This window comes from Drosophila virilis, chromosome 3 (assembly GCF_030788295.1).
Source record: "Drosophila virilis strain 15010-1051.87 chromosome 3, Dvir_AGI_RSII-ME, whole genome shotgun sequence".
Classification (NCBI taxonomy): domain Eukaryota; kingdom Metazoa; phylum Arthropoda; class Insecta; order Diptera; family Drosophilidae; genus Drosophila; species Drosophila virilis.
The window spans coordinates 7158785-7175657 of NC_091545.1; the positions used below are offsets into that span (position 1 = coordinate 7158785).

The 16873-nt window shown below is 41.9% G+C and overlaps 4 protein-coding genes across 6 annotated transcripts; 3 read left to right on the top strand and 1 right to left on the bottom strand.

The window, feature by feature from the left end:
• Positions 1-128: 128 nt before the first annotated feature.
• Sec63 (translocation protein Sec63) lies at positions 129-4152 on the top strand. Its single transcript, XM_002046608.4, has 4 exons — positions 129-751; positions 1133-1842; positions 2484-3765; positions 3838-4152. Exons 1-4 carry the CDS (start codon positions 628-630, stop codon positions 4014-4016), a joined length of 2295 nt encoding a protein of 764 aa, XP_002046644.1. The 5' UTR covers positions 129-627; the 3' UTR covers positions 4017-4152.
• Positions 4153-4343: 191 nt separating this feature from the next.
• Positions 4344-9020, bottom strand: Sh3beta (SH3 domain binding glutamate rich protein Sh3beta). 3 transcript variants are annotated; one of them, XM_032435140.2, is made up of 5 exons: positions 8635-9020; positions 7215-7667; positions 6280-6378; positions 5984-6035; positions 4723-5921 (listed from the first exon to the last, which is right to left on the bottom strand). In XM_032435140.2, the coding sequence occupies exons 1-5, from the start codon at positions 8677-8679 to the stop codon at positions 5002-5004; spliced, it is 1569 nt and encodes a 522-aa protein (XP_032291031.1). In that variant the 5' UTR covers positions 8680-9020; the 3' UTR covers positions 4723-5001. The 3 variants fall into 3 exon arrangements, with proteins under 3 accessions (XP_032291032.1, XP_032291033.1, XP_032291031.1); XM_032435141.2 differs by lacking the exons at positions 4723-5921; positions 5984-6035 and adding an exon at positions 4344-4678 and having other exon boundaries at positions 8635-9015; XM_032435142.2 differs by lacking the exons at positions 4723-5921; positions 5984-6035; positions 6280-6378 and adding an exon at positions 4344-4678 and having other exon boundaries at positions 8635-9013.
• A 376-nt stretch (positions 9021-9396) lies between these two features.
• Positions 9397-12252, top strand: akirin. The gene is made up of 4 exons (XM_002046611.4): positions 9397-9711; positions 10701-11088; positions 11166-11531; positions 11586-12252. Exons 2-4 carry the CDS (start codon positions 10860-10862, stop codon positions 11594-11596), a joined length of 606 nt encoding a protein of 201 aa, XP_002046647.1. The 5' UTR covers positions 9397-9711; positions 10701-10859; the 3' UTR covers positions 11597-12252.
• A 722-nt stretch (positions 12253-12974) lies between these two features.
• Positions 12975-16614, top strand: SMSr (Sphingomyelin synthase related). Its single transcript, XM_002046612.4, has 4 exons — positions 12975-14073; positions 14867-15370; positions 15439-15605; positions 15665-16614. The coding sequence occupies exons 1-4, from the start codon at positions 13392-13394 to the stop codon at positions 16052-16054; spliced, it is 1743 nt and encodes a 580-aa protein (XP_002046648.1). The 5' UTR covers positions 12975-13391; the 3' UTR covers positions 16055-16614.
• The last annotated feature ends 259 nt before the right edge of the window (positions 16615-16873 follow it).

Here is a 16873-nt window from a genome sequence, read left to right on the forward strand (position 1 = left end):
AACAAAAAACTGATTAGTAAACGTACAATACGAGCATTACAATATAAAATTAAACTTTTAACGATGTGTTTAGGGAAACGTTTTTAATGGAGATTTAGTCGAAATTTCGTTATATCTTAAAATTATAAATTTCCAGCGAAAATTAAACAAGAAAACACTGCAGAGAGCTTGCGGCAAATAACATACGTTGAACTTTAAACAAAACAAAAAACTTAACTCAGCTTAACTCTTAAAGCGCGCAAATTACCCTGGAATTTATGCTACATCTTTTCTAAACGGTCTTACTGTTTGCGGTATTGTCAATGCAATCCAGCTTGGTCACACTGTACAGACGTGTCATTTGACGACTGCTGTAAATACATAAGTTTTTAAACTCGCGGCATTTAATGGTGCAATTGACCGCTGTGTATTATAATTGGAACTAGCCAAAGACATCCTCAACGTTGGCATCCAGCATATTGGATACAAATATTAGAAACGCGCGCAGTTACAAGCTGCTAGGGTGCCAAACATCAGCTGGGGGCCCAGCCGATTTGGAAAAAAAAGACCACACCAAAACCCAAACCCAACGCTGCTTTTGTAAATAATTAGGGGGTCGGCGCTGCGGCAGCAACAACTACTTTTCAAATGGCGGGTCAAAAATTTCAATACGATGAGAGCGGCGGCACGTTTTATTACTTTGTGCTATCGTTTTTAGCATTGGTATTGATACCAACAACGATTTACTATTGGCCACGTAAAAAGAAAGAAGGTTAGTGTCGCCGATTGTAATCAGACTGCAGCTCTCTCTTTAACTCTGTGCGTGTATGCGTGCCTGTGTGTTTGTGTTTGTGTGTGTGTGAGTGTTTTTCCCAAATACAAACATGTGTTGCAAATGGACACGTTCCATTAAGTTATTCTAACAGTGTTGTCAATTGAGCGCTCAACAGTGTTGGTGAAAGCTGTGACTGCTGCAACAACAACAACAACAACAGCTTAAGCCAGCTCACTTCACAAATGGAACACACACACACACACACACACATGCATACACCTTAAAGAGAGACAAGCACATGCAGAGCTCTCGCGATCTCTCGCTCTCACTCTCTCTCCCAACGCATGCGATTCTAATCTCTGCCCTCTTTTCGCACAGATCTCGGCAAACAGAAGGATGAATGCCAATGTCCGGATTGCTTGAAGAAGAAGATCATTTTGGCCAATGCAGAGCCTTATCGCACACTCAAATCGCTGGCCATCAAGCTGGCGATTGTGCTCGGCTGGGCGCTGCTTCTGTTCCTCACCTATCGCGTCTCCCAGTTCGACTACGAGATGGCAAGCTTTGATCCCTTCGAGATATTGAATGTGCCGCCGACAGCAACGCAGGCGGAGATCAAGAAGGCCTACTACAAGCTGTCCAAGGTACTCCATCCCGATAAGGAGACGGGCGATGAGAAGTCCTTCATGATGCTGAGCAAAGCCTATCAGGCGCTTACCGATGATGTGGCCAAGGAGAACTATGAGAAATACGGCAATCCCGATGGCCCCGGTGCCATGTCCTTCGGCATTGCGTTGCCCTCGTGGATTGTCGAGAAGGAGAACAGCGTTTGGGTCCTCGGTCTCTATGGACTGGTCTTTATGGTGGCCATGCCCTCCGCTGTCGGCGTCTGGTGGTATCGCTCCATACGCTTCAGCGGCGACAAAGTCCTGCTGGACACCACCCAAATGTACTTCTATTTCATACACAAGACACCCCACATGCTGCTCAAACGCGCCCTGATGGTGCTGGCGGCCAGTCTGGAGTTTGACAAGCGCCACAATTCGCAGGTGGTGGAGCGCCAGTCGGATAACGACGAGGTCCCGGCGGTACGTATGGAAAATTCTGTCAACATAAATGTACACTTCACGATAACAGCTGTAACCTAACAGTGTGCTAGCAGAGCTGTTGCAGAGTGTAAACATATATGTACACTTTATGATAACAGTTGTTACTTAATACTGCGATAGCAGAACTGTTAAGTTCATAACAGCTGTAACATTACAACGCGCGGGCAGAGCTTTTAAATCATTAGACATTACCTCTGTTTCTCTGTTTCAATTTCCTGCACAGCCTAACTACACTTCCTGTGAACAGATGTAAACTAACAGCAATGTTAAATCCTTAGACATTACTCACATTTGTTAATTATTTAAATTTCTGGCACAGCTTATGTACAACTCATGTTAACAGCTGTGAACTAACAGCGCGCTAGCAGAGCTGTTAAATCCTTACACATCGCTAACATTTCTTAATTATTTCAAATCCCTGCACAGCCTATCTACACTTCATGTTAACAGCAGTAAGCTAACAGTGAGCTAGCAGCACTGTCAACATTTTTAACATTTCTCAGCTATGTCACTTTGCTGCACAGCTTATGTACACTTCATGTTAACAGCTGTAAACTAACAGCACTGTTAAATCCTCAAACATAACTAACATTTCTGAATTATTTCAATTTCCCGCACAGCTCATTCGGCAGCTGCCCAATCTCAACGAGAAGTGCAAGGAGCATCCGCTCTGCCGCATGTATTCCATTAAGGCGCGCGCCATTCTGCACGCCCATCTCTCACGCATTCCACTCAATCCGGATACGCTGGAGCGCGATCGTCAGTTTATTGTGAAGAAGTGTCCGTATCTGGTGCAGGAGATGGTCAGCTGTGTCCATCAGCTGGTGATGATGGCCTACGCCCGTCGTGTGCCCCGGCTGCCCAGCATCGAGACCATCGAGAACTGCATGAAAATGTCGCCAATAATTATCCAGGGCCTGTGGGAGTTCAAGTCGCCGCTGCTGCAGCTGCCCCATCTGACCGAGGATCATTTGTATTTCATGAACAAGAAGCGGCATGTCAAGAACTTGCAACAGTTCGCCCAGCTGAAGCCGGAGGAGAGCCGCATGCTGCTCAAGAATCTGACAGACTTTGAGTACGAGAACATAATGCGTGTCCTGGGCAAGATGCCGCTGATTGACTTTTCCATACGCTGCGAGGTGATCGACGATGAGAACACCAATGTGGTTACGGCTGGTGCGATCGTAACGGTAACCGTGACCCTGGAGCGCAAGGATATGAGAACCTTGTTCGGCGACACAAAGGTGCCCGAGAAGCAGGGCATCAAGGACGAGGCCAACGAGGAGGCAGCACCGGGCGATGAGGATGAAACAGCCGCTGCCGCCGCCGCCGCTGCTGCGGTGCCCGTCAAGAAGGCCTCCGCCTGGGCCAAGCCGCGCAAGGGCGGCAAGGGCAAGGGCGGCAAGAAGCCGGCCAACAATCAGAAGAAGAAGACACAGCCCAAGCCGGCAGCCGTGGCAGCCACCGTCTCGACTACGACAACCACGAACACGACGGATGAACAAACGGCAGCCAATTCGGATGCCGAATCGGAGGCCGGCGAGCAGCACAGCGATGTGGAGTCTGCAGCCGGCTCCGGTTCCGAGGATGAGGATAAGCAAAACAAAAACAATTCCTCGCTGGACGACGATGATGACGAGGAATGGGAACGGCTGCAGGCCAAGCTAAACAAGCGGGAACGACTCGAGGGCAAATCCCGTATGTCGCACACGGTGCACTGTCCGTTCTTTCCCGAGGAGAAGCAGGAATACTGGTGGACATACATATGCGATCGCAAATCGCGCACGCTACTGACGGCGCCCTACCATGTCACAAATCTTGTCGAGAAGGAGGAGATACAGCTTAAGTTTACGGCGCCGCGTTGGCCCGGTGTCTACACGTTTACGGTCTGCCTGAGATCCGGTGAGTGCGCCCCCCCTCCCCCCATCCCAGCCGTAACATCCATTAATTGATGTTGTATCTTTTCCTTGACAGACTCGTATCTGGGCATGGATCAGCAGCAGGAGCTGAAGCTGGACGTGCAAAAGGCGCCCGCACCGCCCACAGATCATCCCCAATGGGATCTCAGCGAATCGGAGCCGGAGCACAATGATCAGCAGGAGAATCTAAGCGATTACACAACCGACACATCCGACGAGGAGGACAGCGATTAGACATCCACACACACAGAGAGAGAGAGAGAGAGAGAGGGAGAGAGTGAGAGCGAGAGTTTCTCATGACATTGAGCGAATTTCGAACCCCTCCACAGAACAATCGTCTTTTAATCTCCCGAGTTTTTGATTTTGTTTTGCCCCATCATTATTTTATTTTTATTTTATTTTTTTTTTAATTAGTAAATGATTTTGCGTTGCGAAAACCATTCGCATATTCTTTTTTAACTAGTTTTTGTAATTAAAGCAAACAAACAGACAAACGAACATGGATAAAGAGCCCGAAACTAGAGCGTAAATAAATAAGTAAAAGAATACTTCATTTTAATGTCTCTGTACTAAAACGTAATTATATAAATGTACTGTATATTTAATTATTTGGATACAAACGAAACGAAAAGAAACATAGAATATAAAGAGAAAACAAAACAAAAACAAAAAGCAAAAAAAAAAAAAAAAGCGATTTTTCAAAATAAAAACAAGAAGTTGAGATAACGGTGACTTTTCCACTTCTTCCTCTTCCTCTTCTTATCCTTCTACTGCGCAGCTGCTTCGCGTTCGCTGTCCAAAAGCTGAGCCGAAGTCGAGCTGGTTCCGGCTCCGGTTCCAATCGGAACTCTAGCTGGAACCGGAGCGACTGTTGTTCTTTTTGCTGCTGTTTTTAGCTGTGGAAGAAAGTTCATGCGTGAATTCTGTTTGCTTTGCGCACATTTTCTCATTACCCTCCACCAGAGAATTTTTGTTTTATTAGTAATTTCTTTGGTTTTGTTGCTTCTTTTTTTTTTTCTTATTTACAATACATGTTCACTATTTGCTAATGTGTGCGTGTATGCATGTGTGTGTGTGTGTGTGGGCGAGGCGGTTTTTTCTTTATGTGTGTGTGTGTGTGTGCGTGGGTTTGGTTCATTGTGCTGTGGTTCATTTTGTTCGTAAGTTGTGGTTCGTCGGTTCTTTGGCATTTTATGCACTCCATTTCTTTATTTTTTAGTTACTCCTCTTTGTTCGAATCAGTTTCTTCTGGGTTTTCAGATTCTTCTACTTTACCTTCCTTAGATTCTTCTACTTTATCTTCCTTTGTTTTTTCTGCATCTTTCGTAGTTTCTTCTACTTTAACTTCCTCTGTTTCTTCTTCTACTTTATCTTCTTCGGTTTTTTCTTTCGATTCTTCCTCCACTTTCTCTTCTGTTTTTTCTTTCGATGTTTCCTGCACCTTCTCTTCTGTTTTTTCTTTCGATTCTTCCTCAACTTTCTCTTCTGTTTTTTCTTTCGATTCTTCCTCAACTTTGTCGTCTGCATTATCTTTAGAAACTTCAACCTTATCATCGGAACTGTCTTGTGATTCTTCAACTTCTTTCTTTTCTTCCTCGACTTCTTGCTGCTGCTCTTCTGTTGTAGAAACATCGGTTTTGCTTTTTTCTTCAGTTGCTTCGGCGGCTTTTACTCTATCTTCCGTTTTTTCCTTGTCTGATTCTTCCACCTCCTCTTCCTCTTTCTCTGATTCTTCCACCTCTTCGGCTGTTGCGCTTTCGGAAGTTTCTTTCGGTTCTTCTGCAGCAGCAGATTCTTCGACTTTTTCTTTCTCTTTTTCCGCTGAGGAGTCTTCCGGTTTCTTTTCCTCTGGAGTTGAATCGGCGGTGGATTTTTCTTCAGTTTCTTTTTGTTCTTCTCCCTTTACTTCAGTTTCTTTGTCTACCTCTTCTGACTTATCTTCAGTTTTATCATTCTTATTCTCTTCACCGTCTTTCGGTTTCTCCTTCGTTTCGTCTTCGGCATTTGCAGACTTTTCTTCTTTAGACTTTTCCTTCGGCTCGTCTCCCGAATTCTCCGCAGTTTCTTTCGTTTCCTTACCTTCACCCTCTTTCTCATCGGTTCCCTTTGCATCATTCTCTTTCTCATCATCCGCTTTGTCTGCCTCGGCATCGGGGAAAAGTTTTGATTAGTGTCCCAAGGGATCGCAACCTTTACATTACCTGTGGATGTCGCTTTCTTCTCTTCGGATTCGGATTCTCCAGCGGTTTCAGTCTGTTGTTGGGATTGGTGTTTAAATTGCGGATGTGGTGCATTTCAGTGAGTGTATTGTTGTTTTGGGGTGTGGCAGGGGATGGTAAAAATGGTTAAATGTATATACAAAATCGGTAAGAATTCTCTAAAACTATGCAAATCAGCTTTAACTTTACAGCAGAAACGTGCCTGATTAGCTGCTCGATCGCATTTACAGGTCTAATGTTAACATTCGAGCATGCATTGTACAACATTTACGTTTTACCTTTTCTTCACTATTCTCATCTTTTTTGTCTGCATCCTCGTCCTCTTTAGCTGCTTGCTCCTTATCTTCGCTCGTTTGCTCGCCATCTTCTTCCTTTTGCTTTGAAAATGGACGAGCGCAAAATGTTAACATTGGCATTTACACAATCGAACGCTGTTATCTTACATGCGCTGTTAAACAACTGCTAAACGCTGGAGCTTCTGAGACGCGGCGTGTGTTTAGTGTGGGTTATAAAAGCTTTTGGTTTTTTTTTTTTTTTTAGTAAATACAAATATATTTCGTTTTTATTAAATATGTACTTATATATTCAGCGGATTTTTATGTTTTCGCATTAACATAACTCAGCCGCACAAATCGTACAGATCATAGTTAAATACACTCTATTCAATTTAGTATTAAATTAATATGCAATTTTGAGTGAGTGTGTGTGTGTGTGTGTGTGTTTCACAACAAAATGTTACCAGATATACAAAAGTGTGTGAGTGTATTATTATAAATAAATATGCATTTTGATTAAAAGTTGTAATTTTTACCGCAGCGTGAACACAATCACTTCATAAAATTAGTGTGTAGTATGCAAAATAAATATATATATATATATATATATATATATATACGCTTTATATATAAATATCGTAGCTTAACTTAAAGAACCGCAGTCGTGGTAACATAGAAGCTCGAACAAACCGTTATATTGCGCCCAATTGCCGAAATGCTGTTAGTGTACATTTTGATGTTATTGCTACTGTTAACTTGGCTGGCGTCGAACTTGCATTGCGTCTCATTAGTAGAAGTTGCTGTTAATGTTAATGTTATTGTTGTTGTCATTGTGGTTGCTTCTGTGCAGGCTTATTGTTGTTGTTGTTGTGTTGTTGTTGTTGTTGTCGCGTCATAACAGTAAACAGAAAAGTACAAATTGCTCAAAGCTCTCAAACCTCTGGATTCTCCTTCTTCTTGTCCGCCTCGTCCGTTTCCTCGGCAGCGCCAGCTGCATCAGCATCAGCTTCAGCTGCAGCTTCAGTTTCACCCTCCGCTGGAGCCTTCTTCTCCTCCTCCTTGGCGACGCCGTTCTCCTGCTTCAGTTCGATTTGAGCACTGCTCACAGCCGTTGTATCAGCTGGCGCCAGCTTGAGGAACACCTCCAGCGTATCAATCTCGTTGGCCATATCGAAGGCATCGTAATCACCGCAATATTCATCATCGTTGAAGATCTGCGGCGGCAATGGATGTCTCGGCTCTGGATCGCTGACTGTGCCGCCATTGCTAGTCGATTTGTTTTGCATCAGCTCCTTTTCGCCCTCCTTGCCGGGCTCTGTGATGTCAACGGTATCGTACTGAATGTTCTTGCTGTCCAGGATCATCAAAACGCGCTGTTGGCGTTTTTTCACCTAAAATCGCACGTAACAGTATTAAGTTTTGCCGTTAATTTGATTAGCTGGTGCAGCCCTGGTTTTCAAATGCCGGCAAGCCTAAACATGAGCACACACACACACACACAGAGACAAACTATCTCTCACTCGCACTTCCAGCACTTATCAGTGCATGCTTGTAATTAATTTTTGATAAACTGTTGTTTTTATTTATTGCCTATATACTCACACATACAACAATGTGTACATACCCTATTTTAGAAGCTGACAGTCTCAAAAGTCTACAACAATAAACAACGGAACATAAATCGCATTTAAGCTTTGCTCTTCCCTCCAGCCCCCTTCATCTACGGGCGTTGCCGTTGTTGCTTTTGCACAATGACCGTTGTTTGAGTTCTTATTGGCAAAGGCGAATCAAACAAAGAGAGGGAAAAATAAGAGTGTCACACAAATGAATCATGCAGACGAACACACACACACACACACACACACTTACAAGCCCGTACTCACGCATGATCAATGAATTCGCTTACACAGACAAACAAATAAGCTTATATGGAAATGTTTGCGGTCGTTGCGCTGCTTCTTGCCACCACCATCAAAACGCTCGCACACACACATACACATATGCGTATGCCAATCAAAATACCCACTTGCTGTTCTGTTTTGTTGGGAGAGGCCAAACGCTAAAGAGATGACGTTTCGACTGTACGTACTACATCATCATTCACACACACACACACAGGCATACATTCAAGCGCAAAAACAAACAAAAGGAATGTGCATAAAATAGAATATGCAATATGGTATTTCCTTGTGTCTGTTTCGCTAACTAGGCAAGCATTCCATTAACATTACACCGACTCCTACAATTCAATCAGACAGACAGAAAGACACACACGCACACATGCATACATGTACGTGCATTTGTCATGATGTGTGTGCTTTTCAGCTGCCCCGCCCACACCGTAAATGCAGCACTCACCTCCTTGTTGCCGGACATGCCGCTGACGTACACTTTCAATACCATTTTTGCAATTAATTATGCGCCGTTGGTCTTTAATTTAAAGCTTTATTGGTTGCGCGAAATAAAATTGACTTTCACGACGATAAAAATATTTTTAGAACTTTCTTTCTTTGCTCTGCTTTTTGCTGTGTCTGTTCTTGGCCCCTACCGCGATACGTAATGTTGTTTAAAAATATGCACGCACTGGGCTAATCGTTGACATACGCTGTAAATTGGCTGTGAAAGCGTATACGAAATGTGTACTATAAAAGTGTAAAAATATTTGATAATATAAATCGCACAAATTCACTTCGAGCTCTGCCTTTTATGCCTACTTTATTCGTTCGATCCAGTGTGACCGAATTGAGGCTGGGTAAAAATACGAATATTTAAGACGTAAAATACTAACTATTGAAACTTGAGCAATTCACTTGGTGGGAATTCAATATTTGTGTAAGCAATATTTTTAAGCACCATTTTCATCGCATGAGTGAATTGCAAATTGCTTTCCCAATAGATTAGCCTGTTTTATTGTTGAACAAACACCCTAAGCATATATAACAAGATTTTGGTTTTGTGGAATGAAATGATTTTAAATCCGAAATTTGCTTAGCAAGCAATACATTTAAAAGAGCTGCATACCAAACGTAACATGTTCGGTTAATCGATAATTCGTAGCGTCGATAGCAGGGCTGCATCTGTGATAACGGCGTGGAAATTGTCGTTTTGCCATCGCTAAACTCTCCTCTCTGTTCACGAATCGTCGTCACGCATGCATCGGTCGTCCATTTTTCGTAAGAGTTCGACAAAAAACTGAAAATTACATCGCAAAAAGACAGAAATTTCACAAATCAAATACTTTGTAACAACTTTCAAACAACAGCACAGTGCATTTCAGTGGCCTTTGAAATACTGCTCAATCCAATAAGCAATAGCAATACAATTAGTTTTACAATTCAACTGAATCTGAAACGTTCGTGCGTATGTACAAAAAAAAATAAATAAAACGCGTGTGAAGTGGTGCAGAAATTAAATCGGAAGCAAACATCAATCAATGTAAGTGCAATTGTGAGCAACAATGTCGCAGCTTGTCATTTTTTTCTTTAATGAAATCTTAAGAGCCCTGATAATGATATGCGTTGCGACCATTTTTAAAAATTTCACGAAATCAAAATTCCAACTCACAGCTGCAAGTGTGTGTGTGTGTGTCTGTGTGTGTGTGTGTGTGCTTGTGCGAGAGAGCGAGACAACCATTCAGCGTATAAGCTGCTGTCATTTTATTTTCTTTGAAACGAATCTCTTCTTTTTTTTTATTTTTGCTTTTGGCATGGCGTTCGTCACGTAAAAAAAGCACTAATAATTCATAATTAAAAATCTTTTAAATACTGTAAATGACGACAGAACACAAACGCGCAAGCTACACACGCATGCCCATACAAATGTAATTTGGGTTCATTAGCAGCATGTGCGTGTGTGTGTGTGTGTGTGCATTAGTGAGACAGCGTTACTGTGTAAAAACAGCTGGTACAGCTCGAAGGATACGCATACGCGGTTTTATTGTAGTTTAGTAGTGTGCATGTGTGTGTGTGTGCGCGTGTGTGTTTGGTGGTTGACTCGCCTCGCTTGTAGTTTTCTTTGCCTTTTGGTCTCTTCCTTGCGTGTGTGCATTGCTATGCACGTACTGTTCTTGTTCTTCTTGCTGTTGTTGTTGTTGTAGCAGTAGTAGTGTTGGAAAGTTGTTGTTGCTGGCTTGTGGCGAACACTCCCTTTAATTGGGCATCGCCGCTTCGGTTTCTTTTTAATGCCCTATCCGTAGCAGAGGCAGCAGCTGCCAAGCCATAAATCGCTGCACCATTTTCTTTTATACTGTGCAAGTGTGTGCCTGTGCCGAGTGTGTGTGTGTGTGTGTGTGTGTGTCAGGTGAATCCTGTTTTCCTTGAAACCAGTTTGACATTTTTTAATTTCATATAGTCTCAGTTGGCCGCGCTTCTCTAGTTTCTGCAATTGATTGTACTCCATATTTGTTTCCCTTTTTTCATTCACAGCGAACGCTTCCAAACAAACTGTGTGGCAATAATAAGCAAAAATAAATCAAATAAACTAAGAAACAATAAATTTAAGAACTAAGCTATTAAATATATATATATATAAAGATATATTATTATATTTGGAGCAAGTTAACGGAGCACATTTATATCATAAATATGGCATGTGCAACACTGAAACGCGCCTTGGACTGGGAGTCGCTCAATCAGCGCCCAACGAAACGTCGTCGCTGCAATCCTTTCGGGCAATCCGGCAGCAGCTCGCCCTCGCGCAGCGGCAGCAACGATGCCGCCAATAACAGCTCGACGACGCCTTGTAATCGCTATGCCAAAGACAGCAATGAGCCCAGTCCGTTCCTGGAGTCTACATTGGCCAAGATGTCGCCAGGTAAGCCAGCATCATGCATTAATATGCCCCCTGCCCTGGCATCTGTCATCTGATGCGTTCGCTTGTTGTATTTGCAGATAAAATGGCTGAGAATTTGTGCAATGAAATCAAAAGACTGCACAAGCGTAAGCAATTGCCCATTACATCGGCCGCATTGGAGCGTATGCAGGACTCGGAGTCGAGCGGTTCCGAAATGGGACCGGAGAGTCCGCATCGCCCGGATAGCCCACCGAGTCATCTGATGATGCGCCATCATGGCGAGAAGGCCTTGTTCACATTCAAACAGGTGCAGCTAATATGCGAGGGCATGATCAAGGAGCGCGAGGATCAGCTGCGCGAACGCTACGAATCGGTGCTGACCAACAAATTGGCCGAGCAATATGATGCCTTCGTGAAATTCACGTACGATCAGATCCAGCGTCGTTACGAGGCAGCGCCCAGCTGTAAGTCATCGAATATCTGCACTTATTTCGTTTATTAATCGCATATCCTTTCAGATTTGTCGTAAGGCAGCCCAAATTCTCACTATGAAATGCACTACGATCTTATGTGACGGTGGTTCCAGCCGCAACAGAAAATGCTAAAAGAAAGAAAAAACAACAACAACAACAACATAGAAGCCCTCATTTAAAAAACAAAAAAAAAAAAACAACTGCATTGTGTTTATTATATATTTTGAAATATAAAAGAGTTATAGTTTAAAACTAGAATAACATATATAAAAAAAAAAAAAAAAACAAAAAACAAACAAAAAAATGTATTGAAAAAGCAACAAAGCGCGAAGAAATAGTTTACGGCTTAAGCGCAAAGCAAACAACAAACAACAAACAAACAAAAGAAAACAAACTTGTTACAATTTACGTTTTCACATAACGAAAATTCTAAATAAAAATGACAAATATCTTATATAGGACGTATGAACAATACTACACAGAAAGCTAATATATAAACAAAATCCACTGCAAAAGGTGCAACAAAAACAGATCTATAAGGAAAAAACAAGGCAAAATAACACACACATACACACACATGCACACACACACACAATTCAATGAAACCTCAACAGTAGCTTCGTATATATGAAAAGCAAAAGCAAAACAAAAAAAAAAAAAATTGGTAAAACAAAAAAGTATATATGTTAGGTAAATAGCGTATAAGTTCTAATTGTAAAAGGTATCAAAACTATATTGTATTTCGAAATAGCAATGATGAGAGATGACGAAACTAAAAAGAGCAAGAAAAAATGAACTACTCATGAAATAACTTTTTCATAGTTTATTTTTGCATAATCATTTTCCTAAACACAATTGAAGTGAGTGAACAGCATCTGTATAAAAAACGGAAAGAAGAAAAAAAAAAAAAAAGAAAAAGAAAAGAGAGAAATAAGTATGAATCTTAATCAAATATGAATTTGTTTTTCTTTGATCGTTTGTTAATTGTTTCTTCCTTTGATGTACATTTTTGCAAAGTAATGAAAACACCAGAATAATAATAATTCGTTTGCAATCTTGAAATTGCTTTAAAAAAAAACAAGAAAACAGAAAATTTATGATTTAAGTCATATTGAACGCTTTCATATATAAATATATATATATATATATTCACGCTTGAGAAGACGTTTCATGTTCATTATAAATATTTTTCACTTGATATATACACACATCTATTTTTCAATTGCCGAGATCATAAAATACTTTACATTAGTAATTTAAACTTAATATTAGTAAAGAAATGCCATTTTTATATTAAAATAAAAAGAAAAAGCGATGAATTGAGGAAACCAAATGGTAGTTTTCACTCAAATTAACAAAACCTGAACATATACAACATTTTTAACTATATTCAAAGTTGGCGCAAAGTTACAAGACCGTTTACATAGTGTTAAGCTGTGTCACTGTTACAGGCAGCGTGAAGTTGGCTGCGCGCAGCTCAACGCTCACGTGAACTTGGCCGCACTCCACACATAACAGCGCTGCTCCACATGGCACAGTCAACATGCGCCTGTTAACACTGGCACAATAAGAAGCAGACAACACACAACAAGCAGTCGCTGGAATTTCGAGAGCAACTAAATTGAACGTGTGTGTTTTGAACAACAAATATTGAAACTCAATATTATGTGCCGCTGTATACCCAAAGCGTAAACGGCACGGCCTGCGCTTAAAATGCAGCAGCCGTTAAACCCAAACGCAAATCCAGACAATAGCCATCCAAATTTATTGATAATCGCTTAAAACTCCAACAAAAAAAAAAGAAATATATATATAAAAAAAAAGTGAGAGAGAGAAAAGAAAGCTACCAAAATGTGCGACGAAGAATGTGAAACTTGTGACACGGTGACTCAACGGGCGGTGCAGGCCTCGCCGGCCCAGCCAGAAGTGGCCCTAGCCGCAACCCAAACGGATGTCCCATTCTGGGAGCAAAAAGTTCAAAACAAAAACCCGCAAAGCAAACAGATAGCAACGCCGGATGTGCTGCGTCTGGCCAGCTGGCAGCTGGACGATGTCCAGCAATGGATGGGCACCGTGGAGCCCTATTCGGATGAGCTGCGCGATTGTCTGCTCAACGAGGCCATTGACGGCCAGGTGCTGCTCACCCTGACGGAGCAGGATGTGCGCGACATGCGCTACAAGTTGAACTACAAGCTCACCTTTGGCGAAATGAAAAAGTTCTGGCTAACGGTATACAATATGCAGTTATTGTGGCGACAGAAACAGCAGCAGCAGCAGCAGCAGACGCAGCAGCAGCAGCTGCCGGCGCAGAAGGTGCTCTTGAATGGCGGCCCAGCCGTCTCATCGTCGCCTCTGGTGCTGGGCATTTCCAGTAATTTGGCTACTCCGACATCGCTTGGCAATGTTTTTTTAACCTCCAATGTGGCTGTCGAGACGTGTCCCTGTCCGGAGGCACAGGACATGTCCGATGCACAGCAGGAGAAGAGCAAGCTATTGGAGGCGCCCGAATATTTTAAGACCGCAATCAGTTTAGGTGAGCATTTCGGTAACATGGGTCAATTTGTGGGTCTAATCGGTCGCTTGATCAATTATAAATAACCTTGATTTCATTCATATATCTTTATCTAATTGGATTCCCATTGCCTTATCAGTTTTCCAATTTGAACGCATGCACATTCATATGTGCGTGTGTGTGTGTACGTCACTTTAATTATGAATTTAGTTACAGTTTTATTACGCCAGTGACGCGCGCTGCTGCTGTTATTTCGATTTGGAGGTTAAGCAGCATACATATGTAAATGCATGTGTCTCTCTCCCACTCACGTTCTCTATGTTTTGTTTGCTGCATGTGCTTGTATATTTGTTGTTGTTTTCTTTTTATATATACGTTTTTGTGTAACTTTGCGTGCACAAATTTTCAAGAAGTTGTACACTTCTTTGGCAGTGAGCATGCACACTTTGCCATCGAATTTGTGAGAAAATTTTAAATATATAGAATATATTAAATAAGTGCTTTAGCACGCCTAAGAATATGCCAATCTGTTGCTTAGTAGAAATATTTAATTAAACATTTTTAAGCTTTAAATTAATATATGTATCAATTGTCTTTCTTAGTGACTTAGCCAAGTGTTTACATTAGCATAATTTGTTGTTCGATATAACAGTTTACACTTGTGGTCTCATATTATGTGCCTACATCGAATTGCAAACAGTCACGTCCCCCAGCAAGTGTTCCAGCTCAGTTGGCATCATCAGGTTTTCTGCCGAATGTGCTGTGAGACTTAATTACATTTGTTTATTTATGTCTCAATTGCGTCCCATTGCAGGCTACTCTTTCATGGTCACTTGGATAACATCGTTTGTGATGGTGATCGTGCACGAGCGTGTGCCTGATATGAAACGTTATCCCCCACTGCCGGATATATTTCTCGATAATGTGCCGCACATACCCTGGGCTTTTAATATGTGCGAAATAACCGGTTCGCTATTGTTCACCATTTGGCTGGTTGTCCTAATCTTCCACAAATACCGGATGGTCCTGTTGCGACGTTTCTTTGCACTGGCCGGCACCGTGTTCCTGCTCCGGTGCGTCACCATGCTGATCACATCGCTGAGTGTGCCGGGCACACATTTGCAGTGCAACCAGAAGGACTTTGCCATCGATGATCCGACTGTGGATGTGTTTGGCGCCCTGGTCATACGGATGACGCGCGCCTATCGCATCTGGAGCGGCCTGGGCATGTCCATACAGGGTGTGCGCACGTGCGGCGATTATATGTTCAGCGGTCATACGGTGGCTCTGACTCTCCTCAATTTCTTCATCACGGAATGTGAGTAGAACCGGATTCGGCTTCAATTTAATTGCATTATTTTTCAATATGATTTTCTCACCTTGCAGATACGCCACGCAATCTTTACTTCCTGCACACGCTGACCTGGCTGCTGAACATGTTCGGCATCTTCTTTATACTGGCCGCCCATGAGCATTATTCGATCGATGTGTTTGTTGCCTTTTATATAACCTCACGGCTATTTCTCTACTATCACACGCTGGCCAACAATCGGGCAAGTTTCTGAATAGCTCGTTTAGCTCCTTATCTAATCAAGCATTTGAATCCTTTTAGGCCCTCATGCAGAGCGACTCGACGCGCACACGCATCTGGTTTCCCATGTTTAGCTACTTTGAGAGCTCTGTGGATGGCATTATACCGAATGAATTTGATACGCCTGGCACTCTGATGGATTCACTGGTGCAGCAGATCGTTCGCATCAAGGATCAGGCGGTGTTTATTGCCAATCGGATTTGGTTGGCCAGGCAGCAGGATTCGCAGAGGCCATCATTGGATATATTTCGTAGCTCCGAGCTGGATAACAGAAATCGTGCGATGGGCAGCAATTTATACAGGTCTTCCGCGCAGGCACCGCAACAGTTGAAGCGGCCAACAAAGGATGCAGTTGCCACAGTTGTTGCAACAGATTTGAGAACTTCGTTCACAGAGAAGAAAGTGCTCTGAGTTTGTCCAGCTGTAACACAAAATTCCTTTTTGTCTATCGTCGTTCCATGAATGAATCAAAACATTGCGAAGGCTGATGAAAAACACACACTCACACACTCAGACACGCGAACACACACCGACTGATAATTTGTACTTTTTAAATTGATACTAATACTTTTCCCATTGCAGCACCTGTTTCTGTATTATCATATATATATGTATATATATATATATATATACATGTATAGATCTATGCATATATGTATATACCACTCGTAGTGCCTTTCGGGTAGTCTCAACTTCCACACAGCAGGCCCTCCCTCTCTTAGATAAATAACTGGATGAACGTCAATCAGTCAATTGCATGGAATTTTACTATGAAATGTATTTTTTTTTTTAGCTAATTGATGATAATCCTCATTCCGCTCAGTTTAGTTTTATAATTGAAGACTATTTAATGCATTATTATGTAATTATAAGCATGTACAACAACTTTAAGTTATTTAGTCGTAAGTTACAAAGTTTCTGTTGAACGCACAAATTCAATAAATCAAAATTCAAATGTGAAGTGCAACAAATATTCGAAATCAAATTTTGCCGCGCACTGGCCTACGTAAGATAACTTAATCGATAGTAGTATTTTAATACTGATCTAGTCGATAACGAATAGTCGAACTAAACGGCTGATTTTGCTAGCACATTTTCAATTTATCATTAATCATTTGAAATTCCAACGGTCATAAGTGTACTGCATCAATTATTTGTTTTAATAAGTTATCGAATACGAAGCAACTTTTTTGAATATTTAACGTTTGACGCATTGCGAACACTGTTGCG